This window comes from Callospermophilus lateralis, chromosome 4 (assembly GCF_048772815.1).
Source record: "Callospermophilus lateralis isolate mCalLat2 chromosome 4, mCalLat2.hap1, whole genome shotgun sequence".
Lineage (NCBI taxonomy): Eukaryota > Metazoa > Chordata > Mammalia > Rodentia > Sciuridae > Callospermophilus > Callospermophilus lateralis.
The window spans coordinates 69,437,948-69,454,783 of record NC_135308.1 but is presented as its reverse complement, the minus strand read 5'-3'; the positions used below and the strand labels follow the sequence as shown (position 1 = coordinate 69,454,783).

At 40.4% G+C, this 16,836-nt stretch overlaps 1 protein-coding gene across 1 annotated transcript in view; it reads right to left on the bottom strand.

The window, feature by feature from the left end:
* Positions 1-16,836, bottom strand: part of Galnt8 (polypeptide N-acetylgalactosaminyltransferase 8) — a 52,297-nt gene that overhangs the window by 21,858 nt on the left and 13,603 nt on the right. The window contains exons 3-6 of the mRNA XM_076855288.1: positions 7,551-7,717; positions 3,077-3,260; positions 1,818-2,015; positions 1,168-1,282 (exon numbers count right to left, since the gene is read on the bottom strand). Of these exons, the coding sequence (XP_076711403.1) occupies positions 1,168-1,282; positions 1,818-2,015; positions 3,077-3,260; positions 7,551-7,717 (664 nt within the window). The remainder of the gene's footprint in view (positions 1-1,167; positions 1,283-1,817; positions 2,016-3,076; positions 3,261-7,550; positions 7,718-16,836) is intronic.

Here is a 16,836-nt window from a genome sequence, read left to right as displayed (position 1 = left end):
GCATTTGGAATTCCTCTGGTTGCTTTGGTTTGCACCTTGAATTCCTTTATAGAGCCCAAAATTCAGGTTGTATATTTGACCTAAATAAGTACGGAAAGTTTTAGGAGCTGGCAGGAGGAAACACTGCTGAGGAGTGAAATAGGATCACTGCAGACACACAGAAACTGGAAAGAATTCGTGCTGAACTGAGGATGCCAATGCTGTACCCATTCCTGGATATTTCTCCTGGATTATACAACACCTCAGCACAGACCCAGGTCATAATGTTCACTGTTTCACTTGCCCATGCAGAAGCAGGCAGGCTGTCCACTCAACCACTTTCCCTAGTCCCTCTACCCACTCCAGTTTTCTCGGTCTTTGGACTCCTCAAAGTTATTTTATCCAGGAGATGCTTGTAAATACCTAAAGTCCTCAGGGAAAAAAGGGGACAACATCTACTTAACCTTAGCTCTACCCCTTCCCAACTATACCTCCCAGATTATATAGGCCAATACCAGAAAGCTGCACTACACCTAGATTCTTGCCTGGCTCTCTATGGCCTGGTGACCTGGAAACATAAGAATGTGTCCTCCTCTTAGGCCAATAACATTCAGCCTTGCCTAGGATTCCAGAAATCTTGCTACCTTCCTATTGTTTCCCTGTTATGGTTTGGATTTTTTATTAGTTCATTACCATTATACATAATAATGGGTTTCATTGTGACATATTCATATATGCATCTAACATAATTTGCTCAATTTCATTACCCATTTTCCCTCTCCTCTGCCCTTCCCCAATCATAAGTGTCTCCCCAAAATCATGTTGTGGCTCTACAGGGAGGTGATAGAACTGTTAAAGGGGGGAGTTGAGTGGGAGGAAATTAGGTCTTTGTGAGTGTGCCCTTGAAAGGGATGGTGGGACTCTGCCACTTTCTCTGTCTTTGCTTCCAGGGTTCCATGAGATGAGAGGTTTTCTCCACCATGTGCTCCATGCCATGACCTGATGTACTACTACCTTCCCTAGGCCCAAAGGCAACAGGGTCAAGCAACCGTGGACTGAAACTGTAAGCCAAAATAAACATGTCCTCCTTTCAAGTTGTTTACCTCAACCATTTTGTCACAGCAATGGAAAGCTGACTAACACATTCCTCTTTGGCATTGTCCCATAAAGAGGAGGAAATGTACGCACCCTCAGGCTAAGTTCCACGTTCTCTCCTCCATAGACCAGCATCCCACCATCCAGAGCCCCAATCTCTCCCAAGAACAGTCTGTTGGCAGCCAGGATGCCCATGATGGAAGGACTCCTGTAGAGCACACAGCAAGAGAGTCACTCATCCCTCTACAAGGAATAGGTCAGGATGGAGGTAAGAGGTGGGAAGCCCAATGATGGTTTTGTCTTCAGAACTCTACCTAAGCCTCCCCTTATCCTGAAGCTGGCCTGAAATCCTCAGACTAGACTAAGTGCATGGAAGTTTCCCCCAGCCACTGTGCTATCAGAACACTTCTCAAATTATATTAAAATTACAGCTTTTTCATCTTATATCCCTACCTCATAGCTGATAATGCTTGAAGTGGACCAAGTGTTTTCTAAAACATTAAATAATTGGCTTGATTCTTATGTGAAAGCCCTAAATAGCCAAAAATGTCTATGCATTCTCACCTGGAGTCAGCTCATCATGTTTTTCTCCCTCTCTCTTTTATCCTTTATCCTTCACCCCAGACCCTCCACTCTTCCATTCCACTTCCATTACTAGCACCAAAAAAAAAAAAAAAAGAACCCACCATTCACTACTGCCTTCCCATGTTCTCATCAAGTCCCCTGAGCCTACTCAGACTTACTTCACTGGAGCAGTGACATCATTCAGATCAATCCAGGCTTGTGGCAGTGCATCATACCGGCACCATAGCTCCCAGTTAAACCCATGCACTGCCAGTCCATACTTTTCCAGTTGTAAAGTATCAAAACAAATTTTGTCAAACACAGGAGATACAATCACGGTGCGGTCTTCCTGAATCCTAGCCAAGATGGGCTCTGCCCTAGAAGAAGAATTTATAATCAGCCCAGCATGGATGTGAGGGCAAGCAGCAAAAGTGAGCTGACAAACCTGCTCACACATTGCCCTGACACTGTCTTCTCATTTAGACTGAACTGGCTGACAGTAGGACTCTCTTGAGTCCAGAGAATTTCTTCAGATTTCAAGGTATCCAGGGCTACTAACTGCTGACCCATGTCAAGAGAAGATTTGAAATTACCCAGGTGATTCTGCCAGAATTTACATGATCTCATAGGTCTCACTGTGTCCAAAATGCTATTTCCTGTGTGACTGTGATTCTCCATGTAATCTTTTTTTTTTTTTTTTTTTTTGGTGGGGGGAGGTAACCAGGGATCGAACTCAAGAATGCATAACCACTGAGAACATCCCCAGACCTTTTTATTTTTTATTTTGAGACGGGGTCTTGCTAAGTTGCTTAGGATCTTGCTAAGTTACGGCTAGCTTTAAACTCATGAATCTCCTGCCTCCAGAGGCATGAGCCACTGTATGGGGCTCTATGTAATCTTTATATCATATACTTTCAGGGCTGGGAAAAGCTATTTGATTTCCATCATAGCTTTCCATACTTCCTGTCCATTTTTTTTTTCTTTAACAGAGCATCACATTTTTTAGCCAACCAGAATTCCTGAGTCTTTGGAGCATCCCTTTGTTTTTGTTTTTTTCAAGTTCTTTTTTTTTAATTGCTTTTATTTTTTAATTACATGACAGCAGAATGCATCACAACTCTTATTACACATATAGAGCATAATTTTTCATATCTCTGTTTGTATATAAAGTATGTTACACCAATTCGTGTCTTCATACATGTACTTTGGATAATGATGTCCATCACATTCCACCATCACTAACCCTCTGCCCCCTCCCTTCCCCTCCCACCCCTCTGCCCTATTAGAGTTCATCTATTCCTCCCATGGAGCATCCCTTTGTTTAAAGACTGGTATTGAATTTCCTATTTTTACAATATCCTATCTTGTATTCTGAACATGTGTGATATCTCTGATCTGTCCTTTCTCAGGGGGAAAAAAAAACCTCTTGGAACCTTACCACCCAACGTTCACTTCAATATGAGCATCCAAGATGACAACCACATCAGCAGTGGCAGCTGCCCAGCCCGTGTTGCGTGCTTGAGCAAGACCTCTTCTCTCACTATGCCGTATCATTTTCAACAATCCAGGATACTTCTGGTTGTAAAGCTTAATCTTCTCATTCAAGGACACCTTTAGTTCTCCTGCCAACCAAACACATACCCACAGAAACACTGAGTGCAATAATCAATGTGGTACAGAAATTTGAGACTATTTTATAACAGTGGTTGAATTACCATTGTAGGATAAGCAACTCTTCAACCTTGACCTATACAATAGGTAATGTTTTCCTGCACATCATTCTTTTCTTTCTTCCACCCTGAGGTTTAATCTTATTATTCTTAATTTCCTTTACCTCACAATTAAATTGACAAGCCTACTTAGTAGGCACCAGCCACTGTTAGAAGTGCATTTTATATATTGAGAAATTCTTATGAGGATGTTAGGACAGACCTGGCCTTATGAAATTGGAGATGGTGATGGACAATTTTGCAGAAACAGCCTGGAACATCTTCTTCACAGCTAAACTCACAGGACTCTCTGAAAAACCCATAAACAACTGAGACTGATTTGTTTTGCATATTCCTGGTTGGCCTGCTGAAGGACTAACTGGGACAGAATGTGTAGACTAATCTTTTGCCAACTTCTTGCTAAAGAGTTTACTCCCCAAATTATGCAAACAAGATTCACTATTCCCAGACTGTTTATAAGTTTTTTCTTCCCTCCCCCTCCTTCCTTTTTATAAAGCCTGTCTGTGCCTTTATTCTTTGACTCAGCCTAACAGCTGCTTTCTTTACATGTATGAAAACAACTTGCATGCAAATCACTAAGCCATGTGGAAACCACCTAACCAAATGTCTCTGAGGTATTGACTGATGTTAACTCACTTCATTCTCAAAGAATTCTATAAGATAGGCACCAGATTACAGATTAAGGAAAAGAGAAAAAGAAAGGGCCACACTTCCAGTAAGTGGCATGCCTTGGCTATGAACCCATGCTTTCTTTAACCACCACGTCACACCATCTCAAGGACTGTGAGCACCTGGTGGAGTTTATCAAGTCCTCTCCCCATCTCCTCTCCCCTACAGCCCAGGAATGAGATTATTGCTGGTTCTTTTCTCAAAAGACGAGTATACTTATGAGGCCAGGCATGGGCAGGACCTGGAATCAATATATACCTGAATATGACACTAAAATTTGTCCCTTTTTAGAACTCTCCCAGTTACACTCAAAAGTAATTGATTGAATTATTGAAGGTGTAGAAAGAGAGCCAATGAGTCTAAGTCCACACCTGGAGGTATCCTTCCACAGGTGTGTCTTGCCTTATCAATTAAGATGGGACTTCTTGGAATCTCTTACAGCTTCTTCTGTGGGTGTCAAACTCTAGTTGGATCACTGTCTGATTCCATGCCACTTCCTATTTGGGGACGGTTTCTTCAACTTGGAAATAGCAGGTAATCTTTCAAGATCTTTCCAACTCCAAAACTCTAATGAGCCACAGATTCTGAGTCACCCTCTCAGAAGAGCAAATTTGAAATAGTAGCTAAGTATCACCCCCCCGCAGGCCATTGTGAACCAAGATGATCAGATTCTTCCAGAATTTACGTGATCTCTTGGGTATTCCAGTTTCCAAAATGGTATCTTTTTCCTGCGTGATTCTCCACATTCTCTATATAATAATCTTTATATAGTGCATATAGTCCAGCATGAGAATTGAAGATTTATTCCAGGGTGCTTTTGGCTTCTGTGTCTTTGCTCATACCATTCTTTTCTCTGACTACCTATCCCCTCCTCATCCTAGCCCCTGAGTCATTCTTACTTTCTCTGCATTTTCAAAACCTAACAAGTTTTCAAATCCCAGTGTAAGCCCCACTCCTCAAGGAAGCCTCCCTCATCTCCCTCTCTGGGCTTCCTCATACTGACTGATAGTTCACTTAATTTGACAGCATTCTTCATACATTGAGATACCCTTCCACAGATGTGCCTTTCCTAGCCAATTAAGATGGGAACATCTTGAAATTTCTGACAGTTTCTTCCATACATAGTGCTTAGCACATGGTAGAAACACAATAGCTGTTGATTGGAGAATTTGTCTAAAATTTGGAGAAAATTCAGGATTGTGCCTACATTGATATAATTTCCAAAAACTCTTAGATTAGCTCTTATGACGCTTAAGGCATTTGATTGATGCAAATAAAGTTCCACATCTAGAGAAAGAAAGGAAGGAACGAAGGAAGAAAGGAAGGAAGGAAGAAACTTCTAATACAGTGAGCCTGTTCTGAGCACTTTACATATACTATTTAGTCCCCCACATGGTCCTAGAAGGTAGACACCATTTATTTCCCCAATGTTACAGATGTGGAAACTGAGGTGTGAAGTACTTGAGTGACTTGTTTCCAAATTCACAAGGATAATGAATTTCCCTGTAGCATGCACAGTAGAGACTTCCTATTATTTTCCTCAGCAGATTTCTAGGATATGCTCACTGAATGTCAGTGTAGCTAGTATTTCCATGGTTAATGAGAAGTTAACTCCTGCTTCATTGACCAGTCAAGGAATGACTAATAGCTCCTCTTTCTGTACCATTTCAAACAAATTATCTTTATGAAAAACAAAAATGGTTCCAAACCCAAGTCTAGAAGGATGGATTATCATGGTAATGCATCTTAGAACATTGGGACCTTTGTTTGATTTGTCTTTAAATGTATCTGCCCTATATTGATAATAGTGTATAATCCATTTTATTGTTTCATAGGAAAAAGTCTTGAATGAAGTCTTAGCCACTCCCCTTGGAGCATGGAATTATGTAACCATTATAGGGTTCTTTCTCCACCAAAAAAAAAAAAAAAAAGTTTTAGTGATCTTCTAGCTTAATGTTTGCATTTGCCCCATGACGAAGCAGAGTCCCAGAGGTAAAAGGTCTTAGCTGAAATCATCTCAGGCTGCAAAAGATTTCAGCTGTCTTCAGCTATCCTGGGCAAATAACTGAAGATCCTACTTTTTGTTAGAAAGTCAGGTGAACAACTTGGTATCAGGCTTCAAATCTGGAAATGAATGAAAGCAGTCATGCTGTTTTCTTTGGTTTTCAGTGGAATTTTGCTCTAGAAAATGTACCTTTTTATATCTTATTTAGTTACATTGGAATGACAAGAGGGGAAGGCATATAATGGAAGAAAATAAATATTTTTCAGTGTCTGGAAACCCAAAAGTGAAAGTTTTAAGTTGTCATTTTGTGTGTGTCTCTCCCCTCAGGGAAATCTTGAAGCAACAATAACCCACCTGTACTTAAAGATGCCCAGGAAAGAGCCAAATCCTTCCTATAAAGGGCCACTACTACATAGCCTACACAGTGAAATCCATCCTTATCACTAGCCCAATCTCTGGCTTTACAACTTAATTCTAGTTTGTTTTATTTGGTGCCCAAAATTAATAAAACTAGAGCTAACTGGACATAATCAATGTATTATATCAGTGAACACAGTGGTTAGAACAAGGGCTCTGAACTCAAGTTTATGGTCAAAACTTAATTCTATCACCAGCTATGCGATGTTCAGCAAGCTCTTAGTCTGTGTCATAATTTTTTACATCCATGTAAATGGTAAAAATACAAAAGTGGTTCCTTCTTCATATTGTTATTATCATGATTAAAATTGTTAACACACATAAAGTGTTTGGAACAAATAATGTTAGCTGCTCTGATTATCCCATTTAATTCTCACTCTAATTCATGACGTTATTATTATCAACATCCGTGTTTCCATGTAAGGAAACCAGAGCGTGGAGAAGTTCAGATACCTGAGGACATAGTGCTCAGAAGGAAGGAGCAGGGACTATGAATTTAGAAGCAAGGATTCAGCAAGATTCACTATCCGCTGCTTCCCCACACGTCCTCCTTGACTGAGCTAGACCTCAGGAGATTCATCCTGTGAGCAAGAATCGTTGCCACTGTGGAGAGTTTCAGCACTCAAGGCTCTTTTACTCCAGACTTCATCACCAGGAGAGATTGGGCTGATATCTTTTCTTTTTAAGGTAGCTCTGAATCCCTTCCTGGTGTCTGAAGTCTTTTTGAGACCCCCCACCCTCCTCACATCATCAAGTCCCCTTCACGGTGCACAGAAAGGGCACAGATGGCTTTGGAGTCACACAGTCCCAGGACTGACCCCAGTTCCACACTGACTTTCCATGCAATTTGGGCACACTACGTCATCTTTCTGTGTCTTAGTGGTCTCATCTGTGCAACTGAGAAAATGATCTTCTCTTGGCTTTATGAAAATTAAACATGGTAGCCCAAATAGCTCCTCAATAAATTTTCCTTTTCTTTTCCCTACATGAGAAGCCCAAGGTATCCCAAACCTTAAGCTACAACCCCTTTCCAGCCAAGCACAGATGACAAATGGTAATTCTTATGATTATTCCTTGCTCAAGTTGCTCACCATTTGAGCTGAAATCATCCACCAAGATGATCTCTTTCAGTAACCGAGGTGGGGTCCGGCTGATGACACTGGTGATAGCCCGTTGTATAATGGACAGAGATTCATCCATGAATATGAGGATGACACCAAGGGATGGGAGTAGGGAAGGGTATGACTTCTGAACACACCTGTAAGAAACCATTTTGATAACCATGTTATTGATACTCAATTTTCCCTTTTACTACATATGATTTTTATATCAACCCATCAAACCCCCAACTCATTAGAGAGGGAAACAATTGTTTATCACATTAGCAAGGAGATTTTATATTTATTTATCCAAAATTATTCTGCAGCATGGATAAAATCCATTTTGTGTGTGTGTGTGTGTGTGTGTGCGTGTGTGTGTGTGTGTGTTACTGGGGATTGAACCTCTAGCCCTGAGCTGTGTTCCCAGCCCTGTTCATTTTTGTTTTGTTTTGTTTTTGTGGTACTAGAAATTAAACCCATGGCCTTGTGCATGTGAGCAAGCACTCTACCAGCTGAGCTATATCCCCAGCCCTCATTCATTTTTTTATTTTGAGATGGCCCAATACTTTTTAAATCAGTCTTCAGTCGACATTTCTACTCGAATACTCAATATGTCCCCAAAGGAATTCCCATTCCTCTCCCATGCCCAAGTAAGCTTCCATGTCAGCAGCCTTCTTTCTGTCATTGTCACCACCCTTTCCCCATGTTCTCAGACCTCTAATCACCTTTAGACAGGAGGCAAACTTTCCAGAGAACTGTGCTTAATCCCTTTTTAAGTTATACACTATATTTATGGAATGCTTACCATATGCTAGACACTAGTTTACCCTTATTTTTATACCTTTATTGAAGTGTGATTGATACACTGAGAACATCACACATTTAATGCATACAAATTTGATGGGTTTGGAAAGATGCATGTACCTATGATACCATCAAATCCCCTTTATGGTGCATGGAAAGGGCACAGATGGCTTTGGAGTCACACAGTCCCAGGACTGACCCCAGCTCCATATTGACTAAACATTTCCACCACAAAAATTTCCTTGTATTCCTTTGCTTTGTGTGCATATCTAAGAACACAATATAAAATCTATCCTCTTGACAAATATTTAAGTATATAAAGCTGTATTATAAACTATAGGCACCATGTTGTACAGCAGGTGTCTAGCATTTACTCATCTTGTATAAATGTAATTTTGCACCCATTGAGCAAGTCCTTGTTTTTAAACACAACTGTTGAGATATAATTTACAAACAATAAAATTCACACATTTAAAAGTGAATCATCCAATGCTTTTTGTAATAGTCACAAAGTTGAATAACTGTCAGCACTACCTGATTTTAAAATATTTTCATCACATAAAAAGAAACCCTGTAACATTAACAATCACTCTCCATTTCTCCCCAATCCATTCCACCTCTGTCCCCTCAGCCATAGGCATCCATGAATCTCACTTCTATTTCTACAAAATTACCTATTCTGTACCTTTCATGTAAGTAGAATTGCCTAACATATGGTCTTTTGTGTCTAGCTTATTTTCACGGCTTATCAGTGTTGTAATAGGTATCAGTACTTCATTCCTGTTATTGTCAAATAATATTCCATTGTATAAATACGTCACATTCTGTTTATCCATTTACCAATAAATGGACATTTCAGATATTTCCACTTTGGGGCTATTATGAATAATGATGCTCCATGAACATTCTTGAACATGTGTTTGTATTTGTGCGTGTTTTCATTTCTGATACAAAGTCATGACAGTGTGCCTGATGACAATGTTTCTATTGGTGACAGACCACATATACCACAGTGTTTCCATAAGATTAAATTGCCATGTGACATCATAGCTGTTTTTGTTTCTGCAAGTACACTGTATGATGTTCACACAGTGATGGAGTCACTTAACCAGGCATTTCTCAGAACTTACCCACCATTCAGTGATGCATATTGTAGTCAAAGTCCCAAAAGAAAAGTGAGAAAGTTGAGGAGTGGTTAAGTATGGAGATTTTAAAAACATATTTTGAAGAAATAATGACCAAAGCATCATTATGCAGCACATGACCTTATTTTATTTTTAATCTTGGCATCCTCGGAGATGCCCCTGGGTCACAGTAGCTTATGGTTCAAACAGTGTGCAGAGGTTGGGCTTATGTCCCTAGTGCTATTGAAGTTTCAGCTGTTTGTCAATGGATCTGTGTGCAGGTTGATAAATGGTTAAACGTCTTTTCTTTTTCTTACTCTGGTTCCTGGGTGGGTTTGGCCCAGTGCTTGCACAGAACCTTGTAGATCACCCAGGGATAGGTGTGATCCCAGGACAGCTATGCTTGGCTGTCTCTTTCCATGGTGTTGTCTGTTAAATTTCTGCATGTTCCCCCATCTTACTACTCATATTGTGGGGCTATGAGTGTCCTCCTAAATGTTCTCCACCAAGAATTTCATTAGTTCAGACAACACCATTAGGTATGGACTTCTTCATGCTCTGTTCTGAATAAGGTCTTAAACCGGGCTAGGAGGGTTTTCTTTTGTTGTTTTTTTTGTTTTGTTTTGTTTTGTTTTGTTTTTTTGTTTGTTTGTTTTTTTAGAGAGAGAGAGAGAGAGAGAATTTTAATGTTTATTTTTTAGTCTTCGGCGGACACAACATCCCTGGAGCGTGCTACCGCCTGAGCCACATCCCCAGCCCCGGGCTAGGAGGTTTTCACCCTGTCTTTCCTTCTACGCTGGACTTTGGCAGCAGTGCACAAGAGCTGGGGGTGGGAATAGGATCTCACTTTTGGAATGACATCCTGCTCTGCAGGAAGACACTGAGGAGGGGGAGTTTGGGAGTTTGGGAGTGGAGGCAGCAGCCCCTGGATTTCTTAGCTTTTCCATTCTAGTGTGGAACATCCACTGTGCAAACAATTTGGGGAAGAAGAAAACAGAAACCAGCATTCTTGGCCAGACTCAGCAACAGTTGAAATTCTACCTTAGGAGTAGGAAGTAGGGCAAGGTGGCGGGGAGGAGTCACAGTTGACTCCACTAGGAACAGAATTTTTGCATTCCAGGAATGGGGAAGATGTGAAATATGGTTGGCCTGCCCTTCCCAGCATGAAACACTGCCCTGAGCTGGGAGCTGCAGGGAAAAGGAGCCCTCTATCTCTTGACCATACCCACTCAGAGCAGAGAAATTTAGGTAGAGTTTCTCAAAGCTAGAACTGGGGGTGGTGTGGAGGGAGCAAGTGGGGGACGAGGGGGTCATTCATATGCCACAGATTCCCACTGATCTTAATGATACATTCCTATGAGAATGTTTCTGCATTTGCTCTGTGCCCTCAAGATAAATTCTGAAAACACTGAGTGATTCTTTTTTATAATTTTCTCCAGTCGGATGGTTGTTTTACTAGGGAGGAAAGATGCGGCACTCAACATTCTGTCATTCTAGAAGGAAGCCTCAATCCTTACTTTTATTTAAAGTAGTTGCCAATATTCTTGTTTTAAATCCAGATTTCTGGCATCTCTGAGAAGCAGACATTTGTCATTGAAACCTCCTTCCCAGAGGATAACATCTCCTCTGATCAGAGTCAAGAGTTGTTAGAAATGCTCACAGCACATTCTCCCTGGTCACCTCAGGCCCCACCCAAACCTCTCTTTGCATCATGGATGTCTGTCGGTATTTAGTTGCAGCCCCTGAGATTTCAGTGCATTTTAAGCCCAGACCACAGGCAGCTGGATGAATGCACAGAGTGTTAAAAGCACACATATTATTTGAAGAACTGTGCTGTTCAGTAGTCATGGCCAGAGGTAGGCTTGCACACACCAGCAGGGAACAGGCCACAAAGGCAAACAAGATTGGACTGTATCCTAGAGGTACTCATGGAATTTAAACAAAGAATGGGTATGATCGAATTAATGTTTTTAATAAGTTCTTTCGGCCACCATGAACACAGCAGTTTGGATCTTAAATGTCTCACAAAGGCCCATGTGTTAAAGGCTTGATCTCTATGTCACTATTGGGAGGTGGTAGAACCTGTAAAAGGTGGAAAATGATAGAAGTTCTTCAGAGCATTGGGGGACAAGATTCAAAGCAGAGGGACCACAGTGCCTTCCTCTTCCTTCCTTTCATTTCCCAGCCAGGAAGTGAGCAGCTCTGGTTCACCTGTGCTCCCACCATGATGTGCTGCCTCCCCACAGGCGCCAAAGCAACAGAAGCAACCAACCATGGACTGGACCTCCAAAGCTGTGAGTCAAAATAAACCTTTTACCTTTGTAAGCTGATTTCTCTGGTATCTGTTCCTAGTGACAGAAAGCTGACTATAGCAGAAAGCAATTAGCCACAGGGGGTTTCCATAATACAAGTGGAGGATCTTTCTCCTAAGATCCTCCCTGAAGAAAGAAAGGAGTGAAAATAGTTTCTTTCTCAAACTCTAAGGTGCACACACACACACCACCTGGGGATCTTGCTAAAATTCTGGTTCAGCAGGTCTGGGTGGAGCCTGATATCCAGAGTTTCCATCAGGCTCCCAGGTTATAACAATGCCGTAAGATTGGCATTCCTCCAAGTCAGCTCTGTCATTTTCTATAGGCATGATCTCTTGTACCTCCCTTTCCTTATCTGTAAAATGGTAGTAGCAGTAATAATAATAATGCTCATATCACAATATTATGAGATTCAAATGTGGTCATGTGCATAAATTGCTTGTAAAGAAGTTCAATAAATGTTAGTTGTTATTCTTGCTACTTTGGTAGTTCTTGTTATTTTTGTAATTATCCCTTGGACAACAGCATCCTTTACTAAGCCAGAAGAAATAAGAGGAGAAATAGAAATTGACACATTTAGAAATTGGCCACATTGAGTGTGGGGGTGCCTCTGAGTCACATCATGGATTTTCTAGCAGGTCATTGTATATATTGTTCCAGGATCTCAGCAGAACAGTTTGAATTAGAGATGTGTAGATTTAGGAGGCATCACCACGAAGGTGTTGGTTGAATTCCCCATTGGGTAAAATCACCTGAGTTATAAACAGGAAGGAGCCTCATGTTAAAGCCTGAAGCTTATCAATATTTAAAGCACAGGTAGAAGAACCTGTCAGAGAACTTTAAATTCTTTAAAGCACAGTGGCAGTTCTTAATGTCAGGAACAGAATGGTTATATAATAAATATGCATGTAACTGAGAGTAAGAATGGGTAATTATGTTAAATTGAAGGCTGATTAAAACTCAGTTCCACTTCTCTTCCCTCTAATTCACATAATTGCATCATCAAACTTTTAGATTTTCTTTTTCTCCACAATGCCTCCCATGCTTCTTTTTGAATTTTTTCATGGAAATATTCTAAATGCTTTCACAACACTTTTCTTATCCACACCCCCCACCTTCTCTTCCCCACTTTATATCAAGAAAGGCAGAAAATAAGGTTCCTACCATTCCAAAAACCATGGTTTCCCCCTCTGTGTTTCCCTAGCAGCTGATCTGGAATGTACCGCGGTACTCTTCCAATGGAATTTTGTGTTCCAATGTTCTATGTCTGTGCTGCACTTTGTGACAACCAGCCTCATGTGGCTGTTTAATATGATTAATGTAAACAATAAACTAAAAATTGAATTTATGTTCATCAGCTTAAATTTTAATAACCAGACTACATTAGATGATGCTGCAACAAATATTTTTTAAATAATTGTTGGTTGAAGGACATCTAGAGGAACCAATCTTTAGCAACTCCTCCCAATATAGTCATGGTTGTGATAACACACACAGACAAGCACCTGTCTATGTGTGTTATCACAGAAATAATAAGGTAAGTTCTAAGTGGTAGAAAGATAAATTTAAAGCATATCAGAATTTCACCCAAAACTACTGTGGTATAGAACAGACAAACTGATTTGTGCACAAGCAAACAGGTTTTCACCCTTACACAGGGATTTCCTCAGGCAAATTACACCAGCCCCACAGCCAGCTCTGTAGGCAATGCAGCCTATACAATCACACACAGAAACCACACTTAGAGGGTCTCCTCACTTGATTTAATGCTTTACCATCATCATTTGAAATTTTTATTTTAATTATTTATTTACTTTGGTACTGGGGATTGAGCCCAGGGATGCTTTACTACTGAGCTACATCCCCAGTCTTTTTACTTTTACTATTCTAAGTTGCTTAGGACCTCGCTAAATTGCTGAGGCTGGCCTTAAACTTATTCTCCTGCCTCAGTCTCCTGAGTAATTTCTATGACAGGCAAGTACCACTGCATCTAGAAGAATTCTTAATTATTTTTTAAACAAAAGGATTTTGCAATTGTATTGTACTCTGGGCCCTGTGAATTACGTAGCTGGTCCTGTCCAGAGCATTTTGGTAGACTCTGTCCAACAGTTTGTTGGTGTTAATATCTACCCAAACTCAATAAAGTCACAGACCAATTCCACACAACAATCTCTCAAGCAGCTTTTATCATCTCTGGAAAGTAAAGAGGACATGACCACATAAGAACTGTGACATCTTTCTAGTATCAGACAGCAATTTAGAAAACTGCCAAAACCTAGCAACTACAGTCACTTTGGCATGTCTTTTGGCAGGAAGTTAGACTAAAGGGCACATCTATACTAAATTTAAGATGTAATAATAACTCTCATTTATTACTAAGTTTCGACTTTCTCAAAGAAAGTAATTGATGGTGGGCACTCAACTGTAATCCCAGCAGCTTGGGAGGCTGAGGCAGGAAGATCACAGTTTGAAGTCAGTCTCAGCAAATGAGCAAGGTCATAAGCAACTTAATAAGACCCTGTCTTAAAGTAAAAAAACTAAAAAGTGCTGAGGATGTAGCTCAACGTGGTAAAGCACCTCCAGTTCAATTCTCAGTACCTTTCTACCAGAAAAAGGAAATCAGTGGAGTGGCCTTGCCTATAGTTCTCAAACCATACAGGTTTCTACAATGCTTTAATTCTGAAATTCTTAGGCATCTGAGTTACATATTTTTTAATGAAGAGCAGGAAAGAAGATTATTCAATTGGTTTATAAGTATCCAGTATAATTCAAATGATATTCAGGTACAGAATATTTCATTCATAAATATTTTTCAGCCACAGTAATACTTTCTGTCAAGCAGTTTCATGAGTTAATTCCTATGGAATTAAACCTGAATGCTCCAAAATTAAATTTGGATAAGACAGCTTCAATCACCAATAGCTCCCAACATATCATTCTCATACCTAAAGCCCAAAATTATGCAATGGACTCAAGAGAAAATTTGTCAGGTTCTACTTGATTCCCATCTCACAAGGAGCAAATAGTAAAATATGTGCTACCTTCTCCTCCTTCCTTGCTCATGTCAGACATTGCTAATAGATCATAGCACTCATGCACTTGACCCTATGGACTCAAAAGTCTTCTCAACATAATAATACTTCAGGTAATCACTACCAGTCATTAAGAGTTATCATGAACAAAGAAAACTTTTTTTTTAATCATCCTTTCACAAGCTAATAAGACAGAAAGGTTTCTCTAAATATGTTAACTGCAGAACATTCCAGGTAAGGTAATATACCCCAGACAAAGTTCATCTTGAAATAAGGAGGCCTTAGTGGAGAAGTAACTTCCCCACTCGCCCTCTAAGGCTCACCTTTGCCTTCTCATTCAGAGAAACAGGATTCTAGGAAATCTCTTCCTGGTGATATGGAAAATAGCAATTCATCATCTGTCAGGCCATGGTTTGGGCCTCTGCCATGCAAAACATGGGTTAAAGATCAGCTCTCTGTTTGGGTTTTGTTTTGTTTTGTTTTGTTTTTTTTAGAACCTCTATCTCCCTGTTGAGGTGATCTTTTGCTTCTTGGATTTGTTTATGTAGCTCCTTGTTGAAGTGATCTTTCACTGCTTGTATTTGCTCTCTTATATTTTCCTTGAGTGCACAGAACATTTTAATCATGTATATCCTGAACTCTTTCTCGTCATTTTTTCTGCAGTGGTGTCTTGATTTGTTTGTGGCGCTTTCTTCCCTTGTCTTTTCATGTTGCTCATGTGTCTTCCTTTCCAGATCTGTGGGTCTGGTGTGTTATTACTCTATAGGTTTGTAGTGCTCTTGTAGGGTTCCAAGATCCCTCCGTTTTATGGGGAAGGACAATATTAACTGATCCCAACATCCACAATATATCACCTATGAACAATTTGTTGTTATTAAGACATTTATAATTTAGTCTCAATGTACAGAAATGTTAGATTCAATTATTATCTAAAATATAATCAGTAGTTTCGTAAAAAGGTTTACAGTTTCTGGCGGTGGACAATGAAATGGGGGTGGGGAGTAGGACAATATGCTGAAGGGGGAAAGATGTGAAGGTATAGAGTTAGTATATCTTAGGAAATGTGAAAGAGAAATCTAATGAAGAGGGTTAGTAGCAAGAAAATAGACAGGAGGTAATTTTGGGTAGACAAGTATGTAGGAGGACAGTAGAGTACATAAAACAAACACACATATGTATTTAGAAAAATACAGGATGTAAAAATAGTAAAATTTGGAGGGGGAAAGAAAAATGAAAGAAGGAAAAAAGGGGCATATACAACACCTCTAAATTATTATTATTCAAATGACTCAGTCCTCAAAATTCTATTTCATACAAAGTTCTTGGTTTCACATATGTGGGTATGTGAGGGCTGAAGGATAGAGGGGTAGAAGAGAAAGAGGAAAAAATATATAACTCGAAAGAAGAAACCAGGGTTGTTGCTAGTTTTAGAGATCCATTTTTTGTTGTTGTTGTTGTTGTTGGTTGGTTGGTTGGTTTCTGTTTCCCATCCAATAGGTGAGAAGAGAAACAGAAAAGCTGTTTTAAGCTGGTGTCTCTGCCCTCACAATGGTGTAGGTAACCAGGGTGGGAGGACTGATCCCGGTGTAGGGCTTCTGGAAGCAGAGAGTGCCACCTGTCAGTCTCTGCACCTCATGGGTCTCTTTTTGGGACCACTCGTCTGACTTGAGCACCCAGTATTGTCTCCCTCTCTTGCCTGGAGATTTCCCAGCTCCGGATCTCTCTGTTAGGCTCCAAACTTTAGTTCCATCCCTGTCAATTAGCAGTTCTCACCTGTGGGACCTCTCATAGCCAGGCTCACACCAAGTGAGCAGCACCCTGGTCACACTGCACACCTGCCCAACTGGGAGCTGTTTTTGTATTGAGTGGTCACTGTACTGAGGTCGCTGCTGGGGTGGGGGTCGGGGAAGAGTTGGATACCTGGTATCTGGCCAGATGGAGATCTGATCTGAAAGCTGAGAGCTGCCCCACCAAATATGGTGAGAAAGGTTACCCAAGATGGAGT